At 33.7% G+C, this 22,312-nt stretch overlaps 10 protein-coding genes across 10 annotated transcripts; 4 read left to right on the forward strand and 6 right to left on the reverse strand.

Annotated features, from left to right (window-relative positions):
- Positions 1-108: 108 nt before the first annotated feature.
- Positions 109-1,731, forward strand: Kpol_1043p10 (uncharacterized protein; the record flags this gene model as incomplete). The annotated part of the gene is made up of 1 exon (XM_001645628.1): positions 109-1,731. The coding sequence occupies one exon, from the start codon at positions 109-111 to the stop codon at positions 1,729-1,731; it is 1,623 nt and encodes a 540-aa protein (XP_001645678.1).
- A 262-nt stretch (positions 1,732-1,993) lies between these two features.
- Kpol_1043p11 (uncharacterized protein) lies at positions 1,994-4,345 on the reverse strand (the record flags this gene model as incomplete). Its single annotated transcript, XM_001645629.1, has 1 exon — positions 1,994-4,345. One exon carries the CDS (start codon positions 4,343-4,345, stop codon positions 1,994-1,996), a length of 2,352 nt encoding a protein of 783 aa, XP_001645679.1.
- Positions 4,346-5,936: 1,591 nt separating this feature from the next.
- Positions 5,937-6,668, reverse strand: AIM36 (Aim36p; the record flags this gene model as incomplete). Its single annotated transcript, XM_001645630.1, has 1 exon — positions 5,937-6,668. One exon carries the CDS (start codon positions 6,666-6,668, stop codon positions 5,937-5,939), a length of 732 nt encoding a protein of 243 aa, XP_001645680.1.
- Positions 6,669-7,134: 466 nt separating this feature from the next.
- On the forward strand, positions 7,135-7,602 carry MRPS8 (mitochondrial 37S ribosomal protein uS8m MRPS8; the record flags this gene model as incomplete). Its single annotated transcript, XM_001645631.1, has 1 exon — positions 7,135-7,602. One exon carries the CDS (start codon positions 7,135-7,137, stop codon positions 7,600-7,602), a length of 468 nt encoding a protein of 155 aa, XP_001645681.1.
- A 350-nt stretch (positions 7,603-7,952) lies between these two features.
- On the reverse strand, positions 7,953-8,324 carry ATG16 (Atg16p; the record flags this gene model as incomplete). The annotated part of the gene is made up of 1 exon (XM_001645632.1): positions 7,953-8,324. One exon carries the CDS (start codon positions 8,322-8,324, stop codon positions 7,953-7,955), a length of 372 nt encoding a protein of 123 aa, XP_001645682.1.
- Positions 8,325-8,721: 397 nt separating this feature from the next.
- CVM1 (Cvm1p) lies at positions 8,722-10,941 on the forward strand (the record flags this gene model as incomplete). Its single annotated transcript, XM_001645633.1, has 1 exon — positions 8,722-10,941. One exon carries the CDS (start codon positions 8,722-8,724, stop codon positions 10,939-10,941), a length of 2,220 nt encoding a protein of 739 aa, XP_001645683.1.
- A 515-nt stretch (positions 10,942-11,456) lies between these two features.
- QRI1 (UDP-N-acetylglucosamine diphosphorylase) lies at positions 11,457-12,893 on the forward strand (the record flags this gene model as incomplete). The annotated part of the gene is made up of 1 exon (XM_001645634.1): positions 11,457-12,893. The coding sequence occupies one exon, from the start codon at positions 11,457-11,459 to the stop codon at positions 12,891-12,893; it is 1,437 nt and encodes a 478-aa protein (XP_001645684.1).
- Positions 12,894-13,104: 211 nt separating this feature from the next.
- On the reverse strand, positions 13,105-15,276 carry INP2 (Inp2p; the record flags this gene model as incomplete). Its single annotated transcript, XM_001645635.1, has 1 exon — positions 13,105-15,276. The coding sequence occupies one exon, from the start codon at positions 15,274-15,276 to the stop codon at positions 13,105-13,107; it is 2,172 nt and encodes a 723-aa protein (XP_001645685.1).
- Positions 15,277-16,177: 901 nt separating this feature from the next.
- MSS11 (Mss11p) lies at positions 16,178-18,610 on the reverse strand (the record flags this gene model as incomplete). Its single annotated transcript, XM_001645636.1, has 1 exon — positions 16,178-18,610. The coding sequence occupies one exon, from the start codon at positions 18,608-18,610 to the stop codon at positions 16,178-16,180; it is 2,433 nt and encodes an 810-aa protein (XP_001645686.1).
- An 894-nt stretch (positions 18,611-19,504) lies between these two features.
- PAH1 (phosphatidate phosphatase PAH1) lies at positions 19,505-21,877 on the reverse strand (the record flags this gene model as incomplete). Its single annotated transcript, XM_001645637.1, has 1 exon — positions 19,505-21,877. The coding sequence occupies one exon, from the start codon at positions 21,875-21,877 to the stop codon at positions 19,505-19,507; it is 2,373 nt and encodes a 790-aa protein (XP_001645687.1).
- Between the last annotated feature and the right edge of the window lie 435 nt (positions 21,878-22,312).

A 22,312-nucleotide genomic window follows, 5' to 3' on the forward strand; every position in this document is an offset into this window, starting at 1 on the left:
TCGGAATATATTTTATTTTACTTTAGTATTCAATTACAGTCGCTATTCAAGTATCCGTAGCATATACGAGAGAGAATAAACTACATTGTAGCCAAAAATCCCAAGGATATGTTAGTTAATTCAAAGTTATTTAAATCAAGATTATTCAGGGCCTTTGTAGGGAGTAATGTTGTTGCATTGGGGTCTGGTACTCCGTATTTGTATTCATACTACGCTCCACAACTTCTAGAAAGGTGTAATTTACCAATTTCAAAATCTAGTCAACTGGCTTTATCACTGAATATTGGTAGCTCTCTTTTAGGTTTATTTGCAGGAATTATTGTTGACAAAAATCCAAGATTGGCTTGCTTGACTGGTTCAATGTTCACGTTTTTGGGTTACTTCTTTATAGATTATTGCTATACTTACCAAATATCAAATATCCTTCTACTATCTATTGCATTAACCTTTATTGGATTTGGTTCTGTTTGTGGATATTTTGCAGCTGTCAAATGTTGTACAACCAATTTCCCAAAATACAGAGGTACTGCTGGCGCTTTCCCTGTATCTTTATATGCATTATCAGGAACATTTTTTGCATTTCTATGCTCAAAATTTTTTGGTTCGAATATGGATAACGTTTTTAAGTTTTTGGTAATTATATGTCCATTGATGTCATTTGTTGGATTCCTTACACTTACTTTAGTTCCAATGCCTTCTAATTTTCCCAAAACAATTCCAAATAATATCACAGAAGATTCGATCTTCCAACCTCAACCATCGTCTTATGAATTAAATAGTATTCCAGGAACCCCTGTGTTAAACCCTACTAACAGCACACTAGATGATTCAATTGACAATTATGCTAATCCAAGCACACCACTTCATTTAAAATCTAATAACATCAGTGCAATATCGACCCCAAGATTAATTATGCCCAATGATGACTTTAAAGCAAAAAGTTTGGATGGTCCCTATGGTAATTATATCGAATCAGAAGAATCGAAAGTATCTGGTTCAGCAAATGTTTTAAAGACTATAAGAAAACCAAGGTTTCTCTACCATTTTGTAATTCTAGCTACTTTGCAAGGGATTGGTCAAATGTACATTTATTCTGTGGGATTTATAGTGAAAAACAACCTTACAGATGATGCTTTGTCATCTGGAAATTACAATCCTGATAAAATTCAATCATTGCAAGTTTCAATATTGTCATTAATGTCATTCACAGGCAGATTGCTTTCAGGCCCAATATCCGATTTCTTAGTTAGGAGAATAAAATCCCAGCGATTATGGAATATAGTTCTATCATCATTCATTATGGCAGTTGCTGCAATGAAGTTGATATCACACAAACCAAAATCATTTGGCGAAATGGACAGTTATTCTGAGGAAATTCAAAGTAGTATTTCGAATATTTCATTTTGCTCAGTGCTTTTTGGTTTCTCATTTGGTGTAATGTTTGGAGCGTTCCCATCTATTATTGCAGAAGCATTTGGATCTGAAGGTTTCAGTACAATCTGGGGTGTAAGTACCTCAGGTGGTATCTTTACTGTTAAAATATTTAGTTCTTTACTTGCAGATGAGTTGGCAAAGAATACAGGAATCGATGAACAAACTTGTACTAAAGGCTCAGATTGTTATAGCCACACATTCACTATAGTAGAAAGATCATCATTATTTGTCGGTATTCTAAGTCTTCTATTAATTTATTCAGGGTATCGAAAATTAAAAAGATCGACTAGAGGGTGATGGCTAACAACATTCCGCTGACTCGAGAAACAGCCATTAAAGTTGAACTTTGTATTTGAAATAAGAATTATATAAATTGACAATAAAATTAATACGGAAATTTACTTTAAAAAATATCTATTAATATATATTTTAATTATTATGTGCAATCCACTTACCTCTAACATAAATAAACCACTTCAATAATCTCATTACTTTATGTATTGTTATTGAATTCTTTACGGTATGGATTGTTTTATAAAAGGGACTGGGTATATATCACTTAAGAACTGACATTAGCAGCAGAAGTAGGAGCAGCAGTTGCAGAAGCGGTTGTAGTCGTTGCAATCGTTGCATAATCAGAAAAAGCTTCTGCGAAGTTGTTACAGTTATAATCCCAAGTGTCCATCCATTGTGTCTTTTTACATAGATCACGAGTCCATTCACTACCGTAAATCAAAGCACTATAATTGTGATAGAACCAAACACATACGAAGGTAAAGATCAAAGCAGTAGCAACACCGGCTCTTCTCTTATTTCTAAAGCTGTAAGTGACAATGAAGTCAAATGTGTGAGCAAAAGCCAAAATACCAAAATAATATGCTGGTAGATAATGGTGTAAGAACATTTGACGTTGCATTAAAAATGATGGAATGTAATGAGCAGCGTAACCCAAGAAATATTCAATGAATTGAATGTGGTAGTTGACGACATGGGCGTCTTGCAAAACCGGTCTACCCAAGTGCCATGCGACAACTTCATATAAAACAACCAAAACGAAGACAAACAAAGACATAGAAACAGACCACCATAATATAGCATTACCTAATAAGTAAACTTGTCTGTTATGTTCACCCCAGTAACTAATACCACGCTGTAAGAATGGCCATTCTTGTGGGAAAGATTGGTAGACATGGGATGCAGTTAAGCCTTTATTGACATCCCACATTCTGTAATGGGATTCAATAAATTTCTTCCAGAAACCATGTGGAGTATAGGAAACACGAGTAGCATCCCATGGTAAGGTTGGATTTTCATTAGCTTCAATATACCATAAAGTTAAATGAGGTCTACCAGCATGGGCACATGAAACTTCTTGTTGTTCGAAACCCCATTTTGGTAACTTAGTTTTATGAGAAAACAGGTAACAACCACTTAAAGCATGCTTCAATCTAAATTTAGTATCAATTGCAAGGACACGTTCTTGAGCTTCACCTGGAGCAGATTTGGATTTGTCAATTTCAACAATCCAATCATCGTTACCATCACCATTGAAACCAGGATAACCATAACCTGAAATTTCTTTTTGCCAATCAGCATTAGAAGATACTGGGGCCTTGTGGTCATGAGAGTGTAATCTATGCTCTGTTTCGGCATGGAATAGTTTAATTCTAGTACCGTCGGTCAAGTTTTGAAAAGTATTTAGTGTGACACCAGGTCTTGAAGACAATTCAATCAACCAGTTGTTGTTGTAATCTAGGTGGGAGTACAATGTAATTTGTTGCTGTTTAGAACCAGTTTCATAATTGTGCTTGTGGGAATGCAAATAACCACCCATTGTACCAACATGACGAATCGAGACTAAGGAACCGATACCAACTTCTGATTGAACCTTCTTTGGAATTTTGTTACCAATTAAGGTACTTCTAAATTCTGAAGTGAAAAAGGCAGACCCTTCACCATCGTTAATCAAAGTGTTAAAATGAACGTAGAAGAAAATTGAGTATAAAACGAATGGAATACCTAATAGGAATACCAATTTGTTAACAGCAATCTTACATGTAGTAGAGACAGGTTTTGATAAATCACCAACAAAGAAGAATAATCTCAAGGCACATAATATTCCTACCCAGGCAATTGTGAAGAAACCAACCCATTTAGCTGAAGCAGCTAAACCTAAAGCAATACCAGTAGCAAATAAGTACTTGTAACTTCTTAAGGTAAAAGACTGGTATAATTCATATTTCTTGAAAGAATAAGCAGCAGCTGCGATGAATAACATCAATGGGGAATCTAATAAGATATAACGAGAAATTGTAACGAAAGAATTTTCGACAGCAAAACAAACTGTAGCCAAAAATGCAACCCAAACTCTAATACCAGATGCACGTAATGTGTAATACATGAACATAACGGTAATTACACCAGTCATTGCAGAGAAAAGTCTCATAAAAGTATAAGGAGTAGTTTCAGGGAATTCATCACCAATCTTTTTAAAGTCAAAATCACCTTCAAAACCAGCTAAACTACCTGCATAAGCAAATAACATTTTAGCTAATGGTGGATGAACATCAAAGAAGAAGGTACCTTTAATATATTTTGAAGCAAATCCACCGAAATGAACTTCATCAAAAACCACAGAATTTGGCCAACTCAATTTGTATAATCTAACATATAATGTTATAACAGTCAACACTATTAACAAAATTTTTTCATAATGTGAACTTATAGAACGTAGAATTGATACTTTTGCATCAGGTTCTGTAATAACGTAAGGTCTTTCAGGACCTTCTTTCAATTCAAAATCAACAACAGTATCTTGATCAATGGCTTGAACACCTTCCAATTTCACAATTTCATCATTGCCATTTTTATATCCACTGGCTTGACCCTTCTTGGACTTGTTGCCAGCCATGATGTAGTAGATATACTCTTAAAACTATGAATAATGGGAAATCTACCAAGATTGAAACAATTAATTGAATTCAATTAAATACTCAATCTTCCAAAATGCTGCACAATTCTCTTGTATATAACCACTCAATTGATGAAAGAAATAGAACAATTTCAAACTGAAATAAACCTTCTCTTCCAACAATTCAATATATAGCAAACATTCCTAAGTTTCATAAACTATTTGATTGATGGATAATGTGTGATTCGAGTTTGACACGTACATTTTACAACTTGATCAATATTTGATACCAATTGTCAAAATAAAAATCATCATGTACGGTTAAGTACTGTTCCAATACTTAACGATAAAAAAGGTGACAGTACTTAAACAATCGACTATTGGCACCAGGATAATCAACTATGGCCATAGTAACAACAATACAATCAACAATTTGATGAGGTTATTTAATCTGTGAACTCTCAGGGCTTTTTTTGGTTTTTGTTTCATCTTAAAAGGAGAAAAATCGATTTAATCTTGGAATTTCCAGTAGTGAGAAATAGAACCTGTCACAGATCGAGCAAACTAGAGGGTACTGGTTGATATCAGAGATTAGTATTCTTCTGTCAGTACAATTTCAACTCAAATCTCTTGTTTCTCATTATTCATACCTCAGTCAACGATTACGTTAAACTTCAGATTTGTTTGGATCTATAACTGCTCTACTAGGGAGAGATATTACCTTCCATTGTTCCTAGAAGGGGAATTCCTTAAATTCATCCATTCATAACAACACATGATGAATGTATCCGATATTTAAATATCTTGAAAGTAGATTATTTCTCATATTTGGCCTTTTAGATGATGAGCGGTTAATCAAATTTGACACCAAAAGCAAAAACAAAAGTGGACACCATAGAGGCCAAACTGGTTGCAACCGATCTTAATTAAAATCAATCCTACTGATATTAGAACAATCTCATAATTGGGTTTTCTTTCCTTCTTGAACAGTTACCCAAACCCATTTATAAAGCAGACGCTGTAATTATTTCAAGTGGAAACCTTTGGAGTATGCAACAAGGAAGACAAAAACCTTGATGAAACTAATAACCATTCTTTCCTCCTCCTTTGGCAACCAAATTCACCATTTAATTGCCAATCGAAACTGCAAAACATCTATACTATATAGTATCTTTCCTTTCAGTTAACCATCTTTTCCTAATTAAAGTGACAGTTAAAAGTGAAAGTCGCTTTTTAAGGCTCATCTTTTAAACTCGAAACCAGAAGGTAAGCAGTTACTTGGATCTGGGGACAAATTAAACCAATAAACTCCTTCTCTTCTCTATTATTACATCAAAACTACATAAATTCGGTATACTCTACTTATTGCTTTTGCATTGAGTCGTTATGTTTAATTCTCTATTTACAATGATAAGAATATTTTGAAATATACAGATAATAAAAAATGTGTTTCCACGACGAACCACTTTGATACACCATCAAGAACTATTAACTTGATCTCATAACTAATCGAGCTTTATTGGAAGAGGAGAGGAGAAGGAAGGAACACTTTCTTCCCTACTAGTTCCAATTTGCTCAGTTCATAGGTGTCCTAGATTTCTTGGACCTTTTTAACTGTCTTGTAATAAGATACCACACCGTCAATTGATTGATCGTCTTTATAAACCACGATGTCCTTCAATATACTGATTTCATTTTCAAATTTGATTGCTTCTTGAATATTCAATGGGAAATTATAGACTACAATACGATCTCCGGCTTTACAGTTTTCCTTCATGTATCTTCCCGTCAACATAGCTGCCATCCCAAATGGTAAATGGTCATAATAAGCCTCTGTACCATGTTTTTTGACCAGTTCCTCAAGCAATGGTTCGTATGGATCTTCAGGATCTTGTCTGACCTGTTCCGCCAGCTTGGCAGGGTCAATATAAATCATCTGTTTATCATCCCTAAACAATCTCTTCACCTTGGTTACATCTTTAATCGGAGACAAATGGATCTCTACCTCATCAGGCTTGAAAATGCTAACACGTCTCTTCAACCCACTCATGACATTGTTATACTCATCTTCACTGACATATTCCTTTGGCTTATTCCTATCAATGGATTGTGCAGCTTTATAAAAAATATACGTCCCGATAACACCAACCAATGCAATTTTTCCAAACCCAGGAATCTCATTATTACTAGAACTAGAACCAGCACTATATGCTCTCCTACTCAAACAGCTTGAACCTAGCATCAGCTTATTGCTCATCGTCAATAGCCTTGTTCTTGATATCGAACCAGCTCTAATTCCCAGGTTTCTACCAATTTTCAACATTTTCAACACCTTAAAAATCCTGTTCCCACAAAACAAATACTGAAAACACAATTGTACAACTTTAAAAGTACCAAAAACTAATGATGACCACCTCTATTCATCCAAATATCTTCAACAATTGAACGTGTTGTTGCTAATGGTTTCTTAAATATTCACATTTTTAAAGCCTTTAAGCACGATATCCAGAAAAATTGGAAAACTAACAAAGTGAAAAAAGTTGATTAGTTCAAATAAGAGTAAGTTTATGTTTAAATAGTTGGTACATCTGTTGTAATTGAGGTTGACACAGGAGTGTACATTCGGTTTTGTTTATTACCAGTTATAGGTGTTTCAGTTTAGCTTTTGTTTGGTGGCTTTAGGATAATTACTCGAGAAGTTTTGGTTTCTGGATACACTGGAATTTTTTTTTAGTTAATTTTGAACTTAGAAATACGATAATAAGAGAAATAGTATTGAATTTGGGAAGATGTCTTTGGTTAAATTGGCTAATACTTTTGCTCATTTGCAGAACTGTACCAGAGTGAGAGTTTCTCTGACTTCGATTCCATATACTAGATTGCATTTACAGGTCGCATATAACTTATACAAGAATGGGTTTATTTCATCTTTGCAAAAAGGTTCTACAAAAGGTCCAGATTCGGTGCCAACTGAGACTACTCCAGATAATATAGCCACCAGAAGACTGTGGGTGGGCTTAAAGTACAGAGAGAACAAACCGGTGATGAGTTCTTGTAAGTTGATTTCGAAACCAAGTTTGAAAATTTATTTATCTCATAACGACTTGAAGAAATTGTGTACTGGCACATCAGTAAGATTGATCAAACCTTTGCAGCCTGGTGAGCTGATATTGGTGAGGACCGATGATGCAGTCGTTGAAATCAACGAAGCTGTCGCCAAGAGAATGAACGGTGAAATATTGTGCAGAATCAATTAAAATTTAATCTGTCAGGTCCTTAAATTCTCTTTGATATACATTCATAACCTTTTATATAAATAAGTAAAAAGCAAACCTGTAAATATAATAATACTATTATACAAATACATACATACATACATACATACACACATATATATTAGTTTTGTTCGCAAGACAATTAACTTCAGTTCAATCCAGTTCGATTCAACCGAACAAAGGATCCACCATATAATCGACGGATCAATCAGTGAAGCAATGGATCAATCTGTGAAACAATATGTCAATCATAGGATCATCGATTGTATCAATTAATCGAGTAGTTGATTCGATCTCACAACTCAGATAAAAACACCCTTGTTCTTATCCATTCAATGTAGGTTCTCATTCATCGCATCAGCTTCCTGCTGGACTTTATTCAACCATCTTTTAACCAGTTTGGAATTCTCTTCAGTCATATTTTGAAGCTTGTCCCTCAGAATATTGTTCTCAATATTTAAACTAATCAACTCATCATTCAACCTCTCATAATCCTTATTTCTTAGTTGTAAAATTTCCTCCAATTCACCAATCCGAAGATCTTTCTCAACTAAATCACTTTTAAGTGCAACAATCAATTTCCTCTCCATAGATTCATCCTCGAGTTGAGGTCCAACCATTATCTGGACCTCTTTAAACAATTCACAAAATCTACCTTCAACTTCATCTCTTTGAGCCAGCCTTTCAACAAATAAAGAATCCATAACAAAAATAACAACAATAACTACAATAATAATAACAACAACCTAGTCACATCAACAAGTATATAACAATGTACTCACTGGCCTGATTGGAAGAGTACTAACCTCTTTATTACCACTTTCTTTCTTGCTTTATTTGATATGCCTTTAAAGTTCTTGATCTTTAATATTAAGAAGTATTTGATATTTGGATACTTAAACGATAGGGTATATCAACTTTTTACCAATTGATCTTTAAAGAACCAGTGTTACAAGAGTTCTAGAAGGTGGGTTGACCAGGATATCTGTTTAATAAGTACCATAGAGTTGTATATAAGGATTTTGTTGGTGGTGGTAAGCAGCTTCTTGTATTAATTGAATTAAATCCTGAAAGAGACCAGTTTTAAAAGGGTTTGAATTAATGAGTGAAGTTGAATCAAGACAGGCATCAAGATGGGGGCTCTGGTGGTCACGAAGTGAACCAATTGAGGAGGAGGAAGAGGTTGCTCCCGAGTCTGATGATAGTTATGGTGAAGATGAGGTTGACAATATCGGTTCTGATGCTACTTGGTACCAAACTATTTGGAATAAGGTTCCTGGGTTCCCTTTTAGAGCTAATAATTTAATGCTTATAGATGAGAACATACGATATTCTGATTTGACTGAGGAGCAGTTACAGTTTCTGAAGGATGAATCGATGCAAGTGATTATGAGGAATTGTGGGAGTTGGTGCTGGGTTGAAAATTTATCTGACATTAAGATTGAAGATACTGACTGGATAAAACGGAAAGGGACAGTGTCAGTTTATGGTACAGGTTCAGTGAAGTATCCATTGATCTTTGAAAATTTTCCAGTTGAATCCGAACACGTTGGTTATAAGATTTTTATTAAAAATTCTTTGATTTTACCCTCTGATTCTCCATTAGATATCTTCCATACTCAGCCTTGGACTACTAAATTTGCAAATACAATAAAAGAACATTATAATTTTCCTAATGAGAAGCATTTATATTTGAAAAATGCCACTGATAGTTTACTTCGAGAGAAAAAAATATTAATAGTGTCAGTGACTGGCCATTTACCTGAAAAATATGAGAAATTTTCTTTGGAGTCTCAAAGACATGCCCAATATCTGTCATTTAAATTAGCACAGTCATTGAAACATGATTCACCTTCAAATATTAACGCCATATCATTCACATGTCCTCTAGACCTCGAAGAAACTACAACATGTTTCGAACAATGCACAACGTTATTGAAGAATTTTGAAGACTTATTTGTTGACATTGATGCTGTTTTTTTTGTTGGTGTTTATCATAGTGTCCCATTGGTAATTAAGTTAGCATCTCATATTTTACAAAATCATAGTGCACTGGGCTTCGATGAAGATGTAGTAGCTGGTATACTAGCATTTGAATCCAATTTAGAAGGTTATAGATTTTGGGACCACAGCAGCGATAATAATAGTATGGATACTGAACAAGATTATTCAAAAATTCAACAATCAAGAGAAAAACAGCTGTTTCAGGGATCATCAAGGCAACAACAAGATAATTTAATTAAAATTAGGAATTATAGAAAATTGGATTCGCTTGAGTCGTTATCTGTTCAACAAAACTTTGATTGGATTTTAAATAATTGGAAACTCTCTAGAGTGACATTTTTTGGTAAACTCTACGATAATTTTATGACAGTAACTCAAAAATTAGCCATTGATTACACCCATCCAAAGATATTTAGACATATATGGTGTAGTGGTAAATACATGGGGATTGATACGAAGAAACCAGAAGAGATCGAATTGCCTGATATTCATTTGGAGAGTTTAAAATTTGATTCTGAGATCAAAATTCCAGAGAATCGATTATTTGAAATAATTTTTCTAGGTAATCTGCTATTGGCAATCAACCTTGGTCATACAGATTTTGCACCACTATTAAAGTTAATAAGTCCATTTTTCATTTCAAGGTCATACAACGAAAATACAATGTCATCAAACATCAAGAAACAGATTCAAAATGAATTAAGACCTTGGCTAATGGAGATGGAATTAAAATGGAAAACAACAGAAGTTCCAACAGATGAACAACTCAACGATCTACCGGAATCGCTGTCAACCTTATATTCATTCTTACAATTTACACATTTCAACAATTTGAAGAATCCAAATTTAGTTAAAATCCAAGACGATGTATACGATGACGATGAAGTATATAAATGTTTCATCGAAAACACAATTAAAACCAAATCACCAATCAATAAAAAACATTTACAAATGTCAAATGATCATTCGACACCAAAAAGTATATTAAAGACATTAAACCAATATGATCTAGTTTGGAAATTTCACGAATTTTTATCAGATTTTATGAACTTAAAAAACCTCCCAAAACAAGAGTACCCACCAAAAGTAAACTTCAGCATATCAACCGACTACGGCTTCAGGAACAATTCTTTCACAGACCCAAACAATTTCGAAAGAAACAATAAAGAATCATTAGCAAGGATTTCAAAAATCTGGGACTCCTACCAACACTGGAGCCCACCAACAAGAGGTCTTAAGCAATTAAAAGAAATTTTAAGCGTACTTTTGTTGTATTCCGATTCTCAGAAATTAATCAAAGATATCGAAAGAAAATAATATAATACTTTTGAATCCAGTTAATCAAGTTCTGCATCTTTAATCATCAACATCCTTTAAACAATTGCTTTTAACGTCGTTGCTGATGGTGATGAACCTGAGGTTAAGTTGTTTCTTTGAAATGACGTAATAGGCAAAAATCAAAAAAAAAAAAATCATTAAAGGCGAAAATTCGAAATTCGAAAATTTAAAGGCTTTTGTCTCGATTAGGAAAGGAACTTGATCTGATCTGGTTCGAGCAGGTACTTGAAGTTTATTAAATGTTTTGGTTAGTTTCTAGTTTGGATTAAGTTGATTTCGGTTGGTGATTATATTTTATTGTTGTTGGGAGAAGGGTGAGTTGGTTTTTAAATAAGGGTAGTAGTAACGGTAGCCATTACTATTACTATTACTATTACAAAAACAAAAACAAAAACAAAAACAATAACGGCAACAAAAACAAAAAAATCAAAAACAGTGACCAGAAGGAAAAAGGAACACTTTAAAGATATAAAGCATAGTGGTAAATTAATTGAATGATGACTGTTGTGGATATTAGAGAGAAGTATATTAGTGCTAATCAAGGTCATTTGTTTGGCCATTTTGATGGGCTGGGGGCTGACGAACAAGATGAATTGATTCATGATTTGAGTTCTGTGGCTCAAAGAGTCGAACCTACAAAGTTGGTCAAGGATTGTAAAGATGCTATCCAGTTATCAAAGGCTAATGGTAGCAATAAAGGCTCGATTGAGCCTTTACCTTCTTCTTCTTACCATTCCATCATTGGAAATGAGTCAGCCGAAAGAGAATATTGGGACTTGGGTATGAAAGCTATTTCAAATGGTGAAGTTGCTGTAATTTTAATGGCTGGTGGTCAGGGTACCAGATTGGGTTCTTCTTTACCAAAAGGCTGTTACGATATCGGCTTGCCTTCTCACAAATCTCTGTTCCAGATTCAAGCTGAGAAATTAATTCGTCTACAAAATTTAGCAGGAACTAATAACTCTATCCAAATCCCATGGTATATTATGACGTCAGAACCTACCCGTAAATCAACTGAAGCTTTCTTTAAGGAAAATTCTTATTTTGGTTTGGAGGCATCTCAAATTATGTTCTTCAACCAAGGTACTTTGCCTGCTTTCGATTTGAATGGTGAAAAACTTTTGTTAAGTTCTCCAACTAGATTGGTTCAATCTCCAGACGGTAACGGTGGATTATATAGAGCTATCAAAGATAATAATATTCTACAAAATTTTGAAAAACGTAATATAAAGCATGTCTACATGTATTGTGTGGATAATGTCCTTTCAAAAGTGGCTGACCCTGTCTTTATTGGGTTTGCTATTAAGTACGGATTTGAATTAGCTACCAAAGCGGTTAGGAAAAGAGATGCTACCGAATCTGTGGGTTTGATTGCTACAAAGGATTCCAAACCTTGTGTCATTGAATACTCAGAAATATCAAAAGAGCTGTCAGAGGCTAAAGATGATCAAGGATTGCTAAAATTACGTGCTGCTAATATTGTTAACCATTATTACTCAGTTGATTTATTAAAAAAATCTTTAGACAGTTGGTGTGGTGACATGTCCTACCACATTGCTAAAAAGAAAATACCTATGTATGATAATGCCACAGGTAAATACATCAAAACTGAAGAAGCAAATGGTATCAAATTGGAACAATTCATCTTCGATGTCTTCCCAACTGTACCACTTGACAAGTTTGGTTGTCTAGAAGTCGAAAGGTCAAAAGAATTCTCTCCTCTAAAAAATGCTCCAGGTTCGAAGAATGACACCCCAGAAACAAGTCGCTCCTCTTACTTAGAACTGGGCTCATCTTGGTTAAAAGATTCAGGTGCTATTTTAAAAGAAAACGTATTAGTTGAAGTCTCAGGTAAGATTAGTTATGCTGGAGAAAACCTTGAGCAATACAAGGGTAAAATGTTTGATTCTGAAGGAGCCATCTTAGAATAATCACATCAATTATTAATAAACAAATTCAAATATATAAATATATACTTTATCGAAGAATTAGCACTTTAAATTATTTATTAATGAAATGAAATAATTATTAGGTAATAAAGTATGCATAGTTTTTAGTATCTTAGTGAGTTATAATCCTAGATATGTCTCGAATAGTATATACAGTATTAATATAAATTAAAATATGATATGATTATAGGATTCAAGACCTACTTTGTAATAATTCCCGAATTCTATATATTACCGGAATTGAATCTTCAGAAGATAATTGAGTATGTTTTGGAGTCCTGCTCCATAAGTTCTCTTTATCATCATTATCATTATCATTATCATGACTACTAGGCTGGAGACAATTAAGTGATTGTTTTCTTGAAATATCTTTCAACAATTCAAATGATTTTTGGTCTCTCAACTTTTCTTTACCTTTAATATTTTCAGCAGCCAAACTTAAGATCTTTTCGTCTAGTTTTCTCTTCAGTTCTTCATCTGATAATTTTCTCAATCCTTTTGTAAACGAGTTAGTAATACAACCAAATTTGTCCCCCAAGTCTTTGTTTTCATAATTTTCCTTTGAGATTTCGAAACTTTCTTTTAGAGTATTATGGTCACAATCACAATCTTCATTATAATTATTACAAACCAAGCATCCTTGAGAGATGGAAGTGCATTCCGAATCAACTAGGAAGTCAGTCTCATTGTCTTCTATATTTTTAATATCTATATCAGTTGTCAAGATACCATTTCTTTCGGATCCACGAATATCAATTGAGAATCTGTTATTAATCGTTCTTATCTTCTTTGTCTCTGCAAATCTATTATTACAACCCTCTAGTGAAGTTATATTTTCCCATTTTCTTAATAATGATTGTAATTCGTTTGTAACATCAAATTGGTGTCTGCCTAGATCATTAGGATCAATACGTAGTATAGATCTCTCCAATTCCACTAATCTGTTAATGAACGAAGTCAAAGGAACATTCTCTATATCTTTAGAAGTATTTTTCAGGTGCAATTTAGAAGAAGGTGGAGGTGTATCTTCAATGATTGAAACTAATAGGTACTTATTGGCGTTTAATGTAGATGCCAACAGTTCGATTACCCTTTTAACTTGCTTTAAAATTATTGCAGTTTTTTCTAATTTTAATTGCTGTTTAGGCTCGGGTTGATTTAAAAATGAATCATTAAATATTTTTGTTAACGAAGATCTAACATGTTGGTTTATTGATACATTGGTATTATTTAATGATAATAAGCAACATAAAAAAAATTTCTGTAAAATTTCTGATCTTAATAATTTTCCCTTTATAGTTGTTTGTGATTTTCTCAATAAATCATATAATTCATTGAAATGAATCTTGTAAATATCACAAAATTTCCCTAGCTCGTCAATATTAATTAATTGTAACATTTCATTAGTGAAATTTTTGAAGTTGTAAAATAATATATCTAAACATGATGATAATAAGACTTCGATGTTTGATAGATTTGAATTATTGTCAATTTGATTGTTTAAATTCAAATTAATAGGTCTAAAGATAGATTCTTCAGAATATGCATTGTAATATTTATGAATAATAGTGTCCAAACGATGTAAAGAATTTAAAATGATCTTTACCTCTAATAATGTTTTATATTTAATGTATTGAATATGGAAAAGTTCTTGTTGAAATGACATGTATAAACAAAGTAATATTATTGTTAAGAATTTGTTTTTCAAAATCAACGATTCTTCAGAATTTTTTAAAGAATGAATATAGTTGATCAATTTATAACTTAATAAAACTGTTCTCGAATGATGAAATGTCTTGGTAAGCTGGAAATTATCACTTGATAATTTTAAGCATCTTCCAAATTTTGTTGGAAATGATTTTAATATTCTCCTATGCCCTGTATATTTATTTTTATGGAAATCTAAAATGGATTTCTTCACGTCGAATAAAAAACGAACACCATTATTGTCATTCAGTAAAGGACAAGTAATAATTGCATACTGAAACTCGTCAAAGAATTGATCATTTTTTGACATTGGCAACTCTTCAAATATTCTTTGAATTATTAAATCCAAAGGAGAAGAATCGCACTTTTCGTACTTTTCAGCAATGTCATTCCCAGGAGATGCTTCATGTAACGTCAAAGTCGTCCAATCAGTAAAATTCCTTAACTTCTTAGTCACTGGTGTTTCCAACTCAAAACAATTATTGTCCATAACAGGAGTAGTATCATTGCCAAGAACCATTCCAGAACTCGAATAACCTCCAAGAGGAAAATCAAGATGCCTACCTAACATACCCACATTAGGTTTCCTCCTTGCCTGACTCGAAGAAAAGATCTGTAACCCTGGCAAATGCAAACTTGTTGGTGATATCTCTTCCATAATATTTTTATTATCTCTTTTTATTCTATCCAATTATCTAAAAAAAATGGCCTTTCCTTTCGCAACTTAAACTGGAAATCAATAATAGCAAACCTCAATCCTCAACAATATCCTGAACCACACCCTCCATCGACAGATGATCCATTAACAACTTCAAATCCTATCTTTAGAAGTCTCATCGACCTTTTTAATCATCTTGATTCATTTGGTAAACAAAAACGCTTGTTGATATTTTACTTTTTAAAAATAGTTTGATATCTCGGAAATAAAGAATTGAAGAGGTTGAGAAACTATTAGATATATGGTTTAAGCACATGATGTGATGACTATAAATGATTATAAAGTACGATAAAAGAGTGGTATTCGAGATTAGAGGCAACGGATATTGTCTTTGAGTAGGTTTGGAGTTGGTATCTGTTGAAACTATGGGGATCAACAGTGTGTAGGAGAGACTCAAACCAAAAAATGAATGGGAAAAAAAAACAAAACCAATAAAAAAAATATATATATATCTATATATGTATAAATATGACGCAGTTTGATGAGAGTTCTCTTTTGATTCCTAGGCCAACCTAAACGTTTATATCTGTTTTGAGATGCTCGATGTATGCAAGTGATGGTTCGTTTCTCTCAATTATTCTAATTTTAATGAAATAAAAGTAAAAATAAAAAAATATCCAAATTAGAACAGGATCGGACTGGAATTGGGTTCACACATGGCAGCTTTAGTGATGTGTAATGACTCCAACCGAATCCATAATTTGAGAGACTTATTAAATGAGTAATGATACAATCTTGTTTCTAATTATAATTTCTATCTTTCTTCTTGATTATTATTATTATATTTTTTTTTTCGTTTCCTCATCTTCAAGTTGATGAAATTGGTGGATGAACTATTTGTTTAACTACCCATAATGTCATTTGGAAACCCGTCCATGTCAAACAATTGAAACCCATCGTTTAGACCCATACTGGATGCACTGTTCCCAAACGACATCATATCCAGATTCATATTCAAATCATTGTTATTTATTTTATCTCTTGAATTGCTATTGGGGTTGTTATTATTATTATTATTATTATTATTATTATTATTATTATTATTATTATTATTATTATTATTATTATTATTATTATTGCTATTGGTGTTCATTCCTAGACCAATATCAAGTTCGTTTACATTTGTTTGCATAGAACCGTCGTTATTAGCAACTGTATTTGATGGCGTTCTCTTATCATTGGATGTAGTGGCAGAACCAACTACAGAGCTGTTTACTCCACTAGTAGTGACAGGTGTACTATTAGCGGTATTGCCTGCAGTAGGTGTACTTGCAGAAACATTAGTATTTGGAGTCTTTGGCTTCTTACGTCTTCTCTTTTTATTTTGACCAGCTTCCCCATCTCCTTCCGCCTTAGATGTGGGAGTTGGAGCTTGACTTAAATTTACTATAGGGAAATTTGTTCCCTGTGTACTGCTAATGATATTTCCATCACTCGAAGTTGGTGTACTGATAGGCACTATTGTTGCAGGGCTGTTAATATCAGAACGTTTGTTATTTTTCTTGGATACTGTTTCCATTTTCTTTTTATTAGTATTTGTAGATCTAGCATTAGATTTAGTTCTAGCAGAAGTTGAGCTCCCTCCAGGAGTAGTGACAACTTGATTATTAACTGGAACAACAAATTGATGCGAAAGTTGTGGTTTGCCTGTGTTTTGTTGTAGAGCCTGCTGTTGTTGTTGCTGAAGCTGTTGCATTTGCTGCATCATCTGTTGCTGCATTTGTTGAGGAATTTGTTGATTGTTTTTCGAAAGCATCATCATTTGCATCATCATTGACATATATTGCTGTTGAATGTTTGAATCGACATTGCCTCCATTTCTTAATTGTTTCATTTGCTGTTGAGATAACGGCTGTCCCTGTTGTTGAGCATCTTGTGCTTGTCCCTGACCTTGAGATTGAGTCTGACCTTGTTGTAGTTGCATAGGACCTTGTTGTTGTCCCTGCATAACAGACTGCTGTTGTAATTGCTGTTGAAGTTGCTTTTGCATTTGCTGCATTTGATGAACTTGCTGTTGCGTTGGATGTGGACGTTGCTGTTGAGATACCTGTTGTTTAGCTTGCTGTATACGTTGCTGAGCTTGTTGTTGTGGCAGTTGCGAACGCTGTTGTTGCTGTTGTATTTGTTGCTGATTTGGTTGTGGCCGTTGTTGTTGCATCTGTTGTTGGCGGATCTGCTGCTGCTGGCGCATAATTCTCATTCTTTCTCTCTGTATTCTATTCCAGTTCATTTTACTTATAGGAAATTGACCGTTGCCATCGACGTTATTTGCAGAAACAGGAGTATTTGGAGAAGATGAGGATTGTTGCTGAACGTTTTGAAACAACATGTTATTCATAAGTTGTGGATTTTGTGAATTAACTTGCTTGAGTAGGTTCATCTGTTGCTGTTGTTCATCCATACTCATCGTATTTGAAATGTCACTTGACACTGACTGAGGTCTTCTTGCATGCTGCTGTCCGTTTTGATTAGACGGGTATACAACGCCATTTTGTAATTGTGAATTAAGGGTTTGCTGAGCAAATTGCTTACTATTATTGTTATTACTGTTATTGTTGTTATTATTATTTGTATTATTATTAGCAGTTGAAGTAGGAGTACCACTATTTGGGTTAGAGGAGTGTTGATAATTCTGGTTTGATGGATTTGCAATCGGAGTACCCATCCCACTTCTGCTAGAATTGCCTGTGCTATTTTGATTCATCTGCACTTGATCTGATTGTTGCCTTGAATATCTTTGTGTTGGCACTTTATTTGAAGTTGGTAAAATTGGAAAAATTCTATCTTGTAAGAAATCATTATTTTGTAGAGCAGATAAATCGCTAGTATCTACGAAATCGTAAACAGAACTAAAATACTCCCACCATTCTAATAGGAAAGTATCATTCGCATTCATTAACATCTTTGTAGGTAATAATTCTCTTGGGTTTAAATCGTTTTGTGATAAAGTTGCAGCGGTGGGGTTTTTAACAGCCACATCATCATTATTATTCCCAGTCAATAATGGAACATCTGCCTCTTTCAAGAACTGTTTCGCAGTCTCTAAATGTTTATTGTGTAAAAGATAATTGTAAATATGAGCATATAATAACTGTTTTGAAGTTTTTGCCATGGCATCTGAAACCATGATATTGAAATTATATTTAGGTTGGGCATTCGCCGCCTCATTCAAATCAGACTTAAACTCCTGTTTAATGTTATTCTGCTGGTTCCTATCATTAGCATTCATCTTCCCACTCTTGTGATCCATCTTCGTATCCCTATTCCTTTTCATTCACCCAGTACTCTTTCTATCTCTCCCCAAAACAATAACAAAACAAGACTAGATTCAAATATCCAAAATCAAAAGTAGTATCGTGACACTAGTCAAAACCAGATAAATACTTTCTCTGAATAATAAACCTAACCGACAAAGCCTACCGCCAAATATCTATTCACCCAATCTTTTTAAATATCTTTCCTATTATTAATATTATCAGTACTGCTAGTATATGATTGTTAACAATAGCGATAGTTAATAAGAGAAGAAAAAGAACAATAAAATTTCAACTAAATGCACCTTTATAGAATCAGAACTCAATAACAATACAATACCCCATAGATTTAGAAACTTTCAATCCCCTTTATTACCAAATCAATCAACTAAAACTACCGTCCAATACTTAGATTGATTGTTTGTTTTATATCCAAAAGTTGCTTTTAAATAATTTTCGGATATCAATCAAAGTGTCTAGTACGGGCCCACAGGCAAGCCAAAGTGAGTAAAGTCAAAAGGTTAAAGGTGTCAAATAGGCAATAAACAGCAATGTATTCAAGAAGGTTGGTTAGATCAGAGAGAGAGAGCGTTTGGTAAGATATGGGAGGGTTATGTATTGATCGATATTATCATGGGTGGATGTTGTCGTTTATTGTCTTTAAAAGATCGGTTGGCTGCAAGAGACACATTCTTGAAGGTTAATTATGAACAAAAAAACAGAAATATTGTAATTATATGTGTACATATATATATAAATACATAGATATATAATATATTTCATAAATATTTACATGTGTGGTTGTAAATAAATGAATGGTGGTTGGTATCTTTTTTTCTTTATGCTTAATCCTTTTTGTGAATTACTTCAAGATTTAATTTTGTTATCGGTATTGGTTGGTTGTTATGAATTGATTATATGAATTCGTCTTCGTCGAATTCATCATCAGAAGGTTCTTCATAATCACTATGGTTCGAGTCTGAATGGTGTTGTCCATCTTCCATTATGTTTACTTTGGAGACTCCAGATACTGGATGAACAGGACCGGAGTTTAGACTTAGACCTTCTATACTGATATTGGTACTACTCTTGCTGCCATTATTTTTTAGGAAATTAACATCTTCTAAGTTGCTTAAGTAATTGAACTTTGGTGAAGATATTGGTGATCCCAATTCTAGGTATATTTGATTTCCTATCTGTCCTTTAGAGTTTGGAATATTTTTAATCGGTGTGGATGACATACCGTTGCCATTCAAAATATCCTTGCTGTCTGGGGAGCTGTATGATCCATTATCTGATTTTATTTCGTCTCTTGTTCCAATAGCACGATCGTTTTGTGTTCCTGGTGTCGAACGATTGATATCTGATTCATCATCATTACCCCCTTCGCTGATGTCAGATAAATTGTCTAAATCAACTAATGGGTCTCTCCAGAAATTTGCATCGGTGAACTTTTCTTCTTGTGTGTTTTTAATGAAAAATGACTTAGCATCCAAGTCAATATTGTCCAAGGATGTATTTATTGGTGAACCCGGCGTCATTGAGGTGATACTTCTTGCATCGTAATTGTTGTCGACCGGTTTCACTGGTGGGAAAAACTGGTCAACCAATTCGTTAATATGGACATATGATGACCGATACCCTGCCAGCTCTAACAATTCCATATGGACTTCACCATCGGGATTGATTGTAAATATTCTTGAACTCTGTATGCCAACGGTTCTGTAAGATAGCGCATCTGTAATTCTATTACCGAACCCTGCATAAAAGGGCGTAGGTTTTGTATCGTTGCTTACATCAGATTCCGAATCGTCATGTATTTTTTCATCTTTTGTTTGATGAAATTCTTCGTATTTATTAACAAAAATTGATCTAATATCATTTAGACATGCAATTTTGAAAACTTCTGGTTTTTTCAAAATAACTTCTCTTCTTAAAGCGGCCATCGTTCTGTCAGGTGATAAAAGCACCGGTCCCTTTGGTAGTTTGTACCCATTTTGAACAACAGAATCTAGGTAACCACGTGTAGAGTCAGCTTGACCTGCACTTCTTGCTGTTAAGTACATGATGTTATAACCATTTCTATAAATTTCAGAGAACAATTTTGCAACACCAATATGAGTCCAATCTTTACCAATTAAATTCATAACATGGCCCATTGCATCTGATTTTGTGATAGTACCATCGATGTCACTAATAACAATTGGGATATCCCAACGCCAAACATATAATTTAGACTTTACAATCGCTTTACCTTGATCAACGGAAAATTCCAAATCGTTTTCACCATATTTCAAATCTAAACATTTTAACTGATCACTGGTTAATCTGATGGTTCTGATATAGTTTTGTCCTGTACTAGAATAACTTGGATGTGTTTCAGTTGTAGTGGTATCTGTGCTACTATCTAATGATCTTGAATCTGATGACTTACTTTCAATCGGAGTCTCAGTATCTGAGGTATATTCCTCATTTGCACTTTGAGAATGAGGGAAGATAGCTTCTGAGTTAAACGCATTTCCATTAGGTGGCGAACCATGAGAGGAAGATGCATCATGTGGATTAATAATTCTAATATTACCACTTTGATCCTCTCTTATAAAGCTTGATATATCATAATTCGCACCTAGTTCTTCTTGCAATAATTTTTTCAGTTGTTCATCTGTGTCATGCATCTTAACTTGATCCGGTTTGTAACCTTCAATATCCAATAATAAATCACCATTATTATCAATTTTACTTGGAATATGAATTTGGGTCAATTTCTTATTCAAATTTTGTTGGAAATTGTTCATCTTAACTTTTTCATTTTCCTTATCAGATTCATTAGTTTCTGCATTACTATTAATATCCAAGAAGTCAGGGTCTTCTAGATAACCCTTCCCCATACCTTTTTCATCCTGTCCTTTCCCATCTTCATTCAAATCGTTTGTTGAAGGGTTTGGAGAACCGGGAGGACTACTTAAAGCACTTACCACAGGAGATGCCAACAATTCAGATGGAATATCCGAGATACTAGAAGACGTTTCAAAAACAAAGTACGCTTCACCACTATCTCCCAACTTCATAGGGATATTAGTAGACTTCCCATTAATAATAACTTCAACCTTTTTCTGCGAAGGCTTTAATATTCTAAATTTACCAAACCGCACATGAAACGGAGAGCAAGCTAATGAACCATCTGGATGTTCAACAACTATAACATCAATAGCTCCTGACAACGTAGCAGGATTGATAGATGACCAAGTCTTGGATACAGATCCAATAGCTCTACCAACGTATTGCATATCAATATTGTATATCCTTTTCCCCTGTCACCAATGCTTGATCGCAGCCTATCTGACTAAAATAAAATTAAAATATTTAAGTTTTCAAAATATATAGTCAACAATCAATAATCTACCGTACTTGGATCAACTTTTAATACAATTCAACACTAGAATAAACCCTATTTATTTGATCTTCATGTCCTTTAAATCATATATATTTTAAAGGTTTTGGTTAATCACCACCTTAAAGAGAAGATTTCGTAGGTGAAATCCGGGTAAGTTTCCCTCAAATAGTGAAGAGAAATTGTAACCAGTCAGTAAACGACGACGACGACGACGACGACAGTAAATACAAAAGAACTTGATTTGATAGAGATATGACATAATGAATATTAAGATATCATGACTATAGAGGGTGTTACTATTTACATTTGTGATTCTTTCAGCTTTGTT

This window comes from Vanderwaltozyma polyspora, genomic scaffold (genome assembly GCF_000150035.1).
Source record: "Vanderwaltozyma polyspora DSM 70294 KpolScaffold1043 genomic scaffold, whole genome shotgun sequence".
Lineage (NCBI taxonomy): Eukaryota > Fungi > Ascomycota > Saccharomycetes > Saccharomycetales > Saccharomycetaceae > Vanderwaltozyma > Vanderwaltozyma polyspora.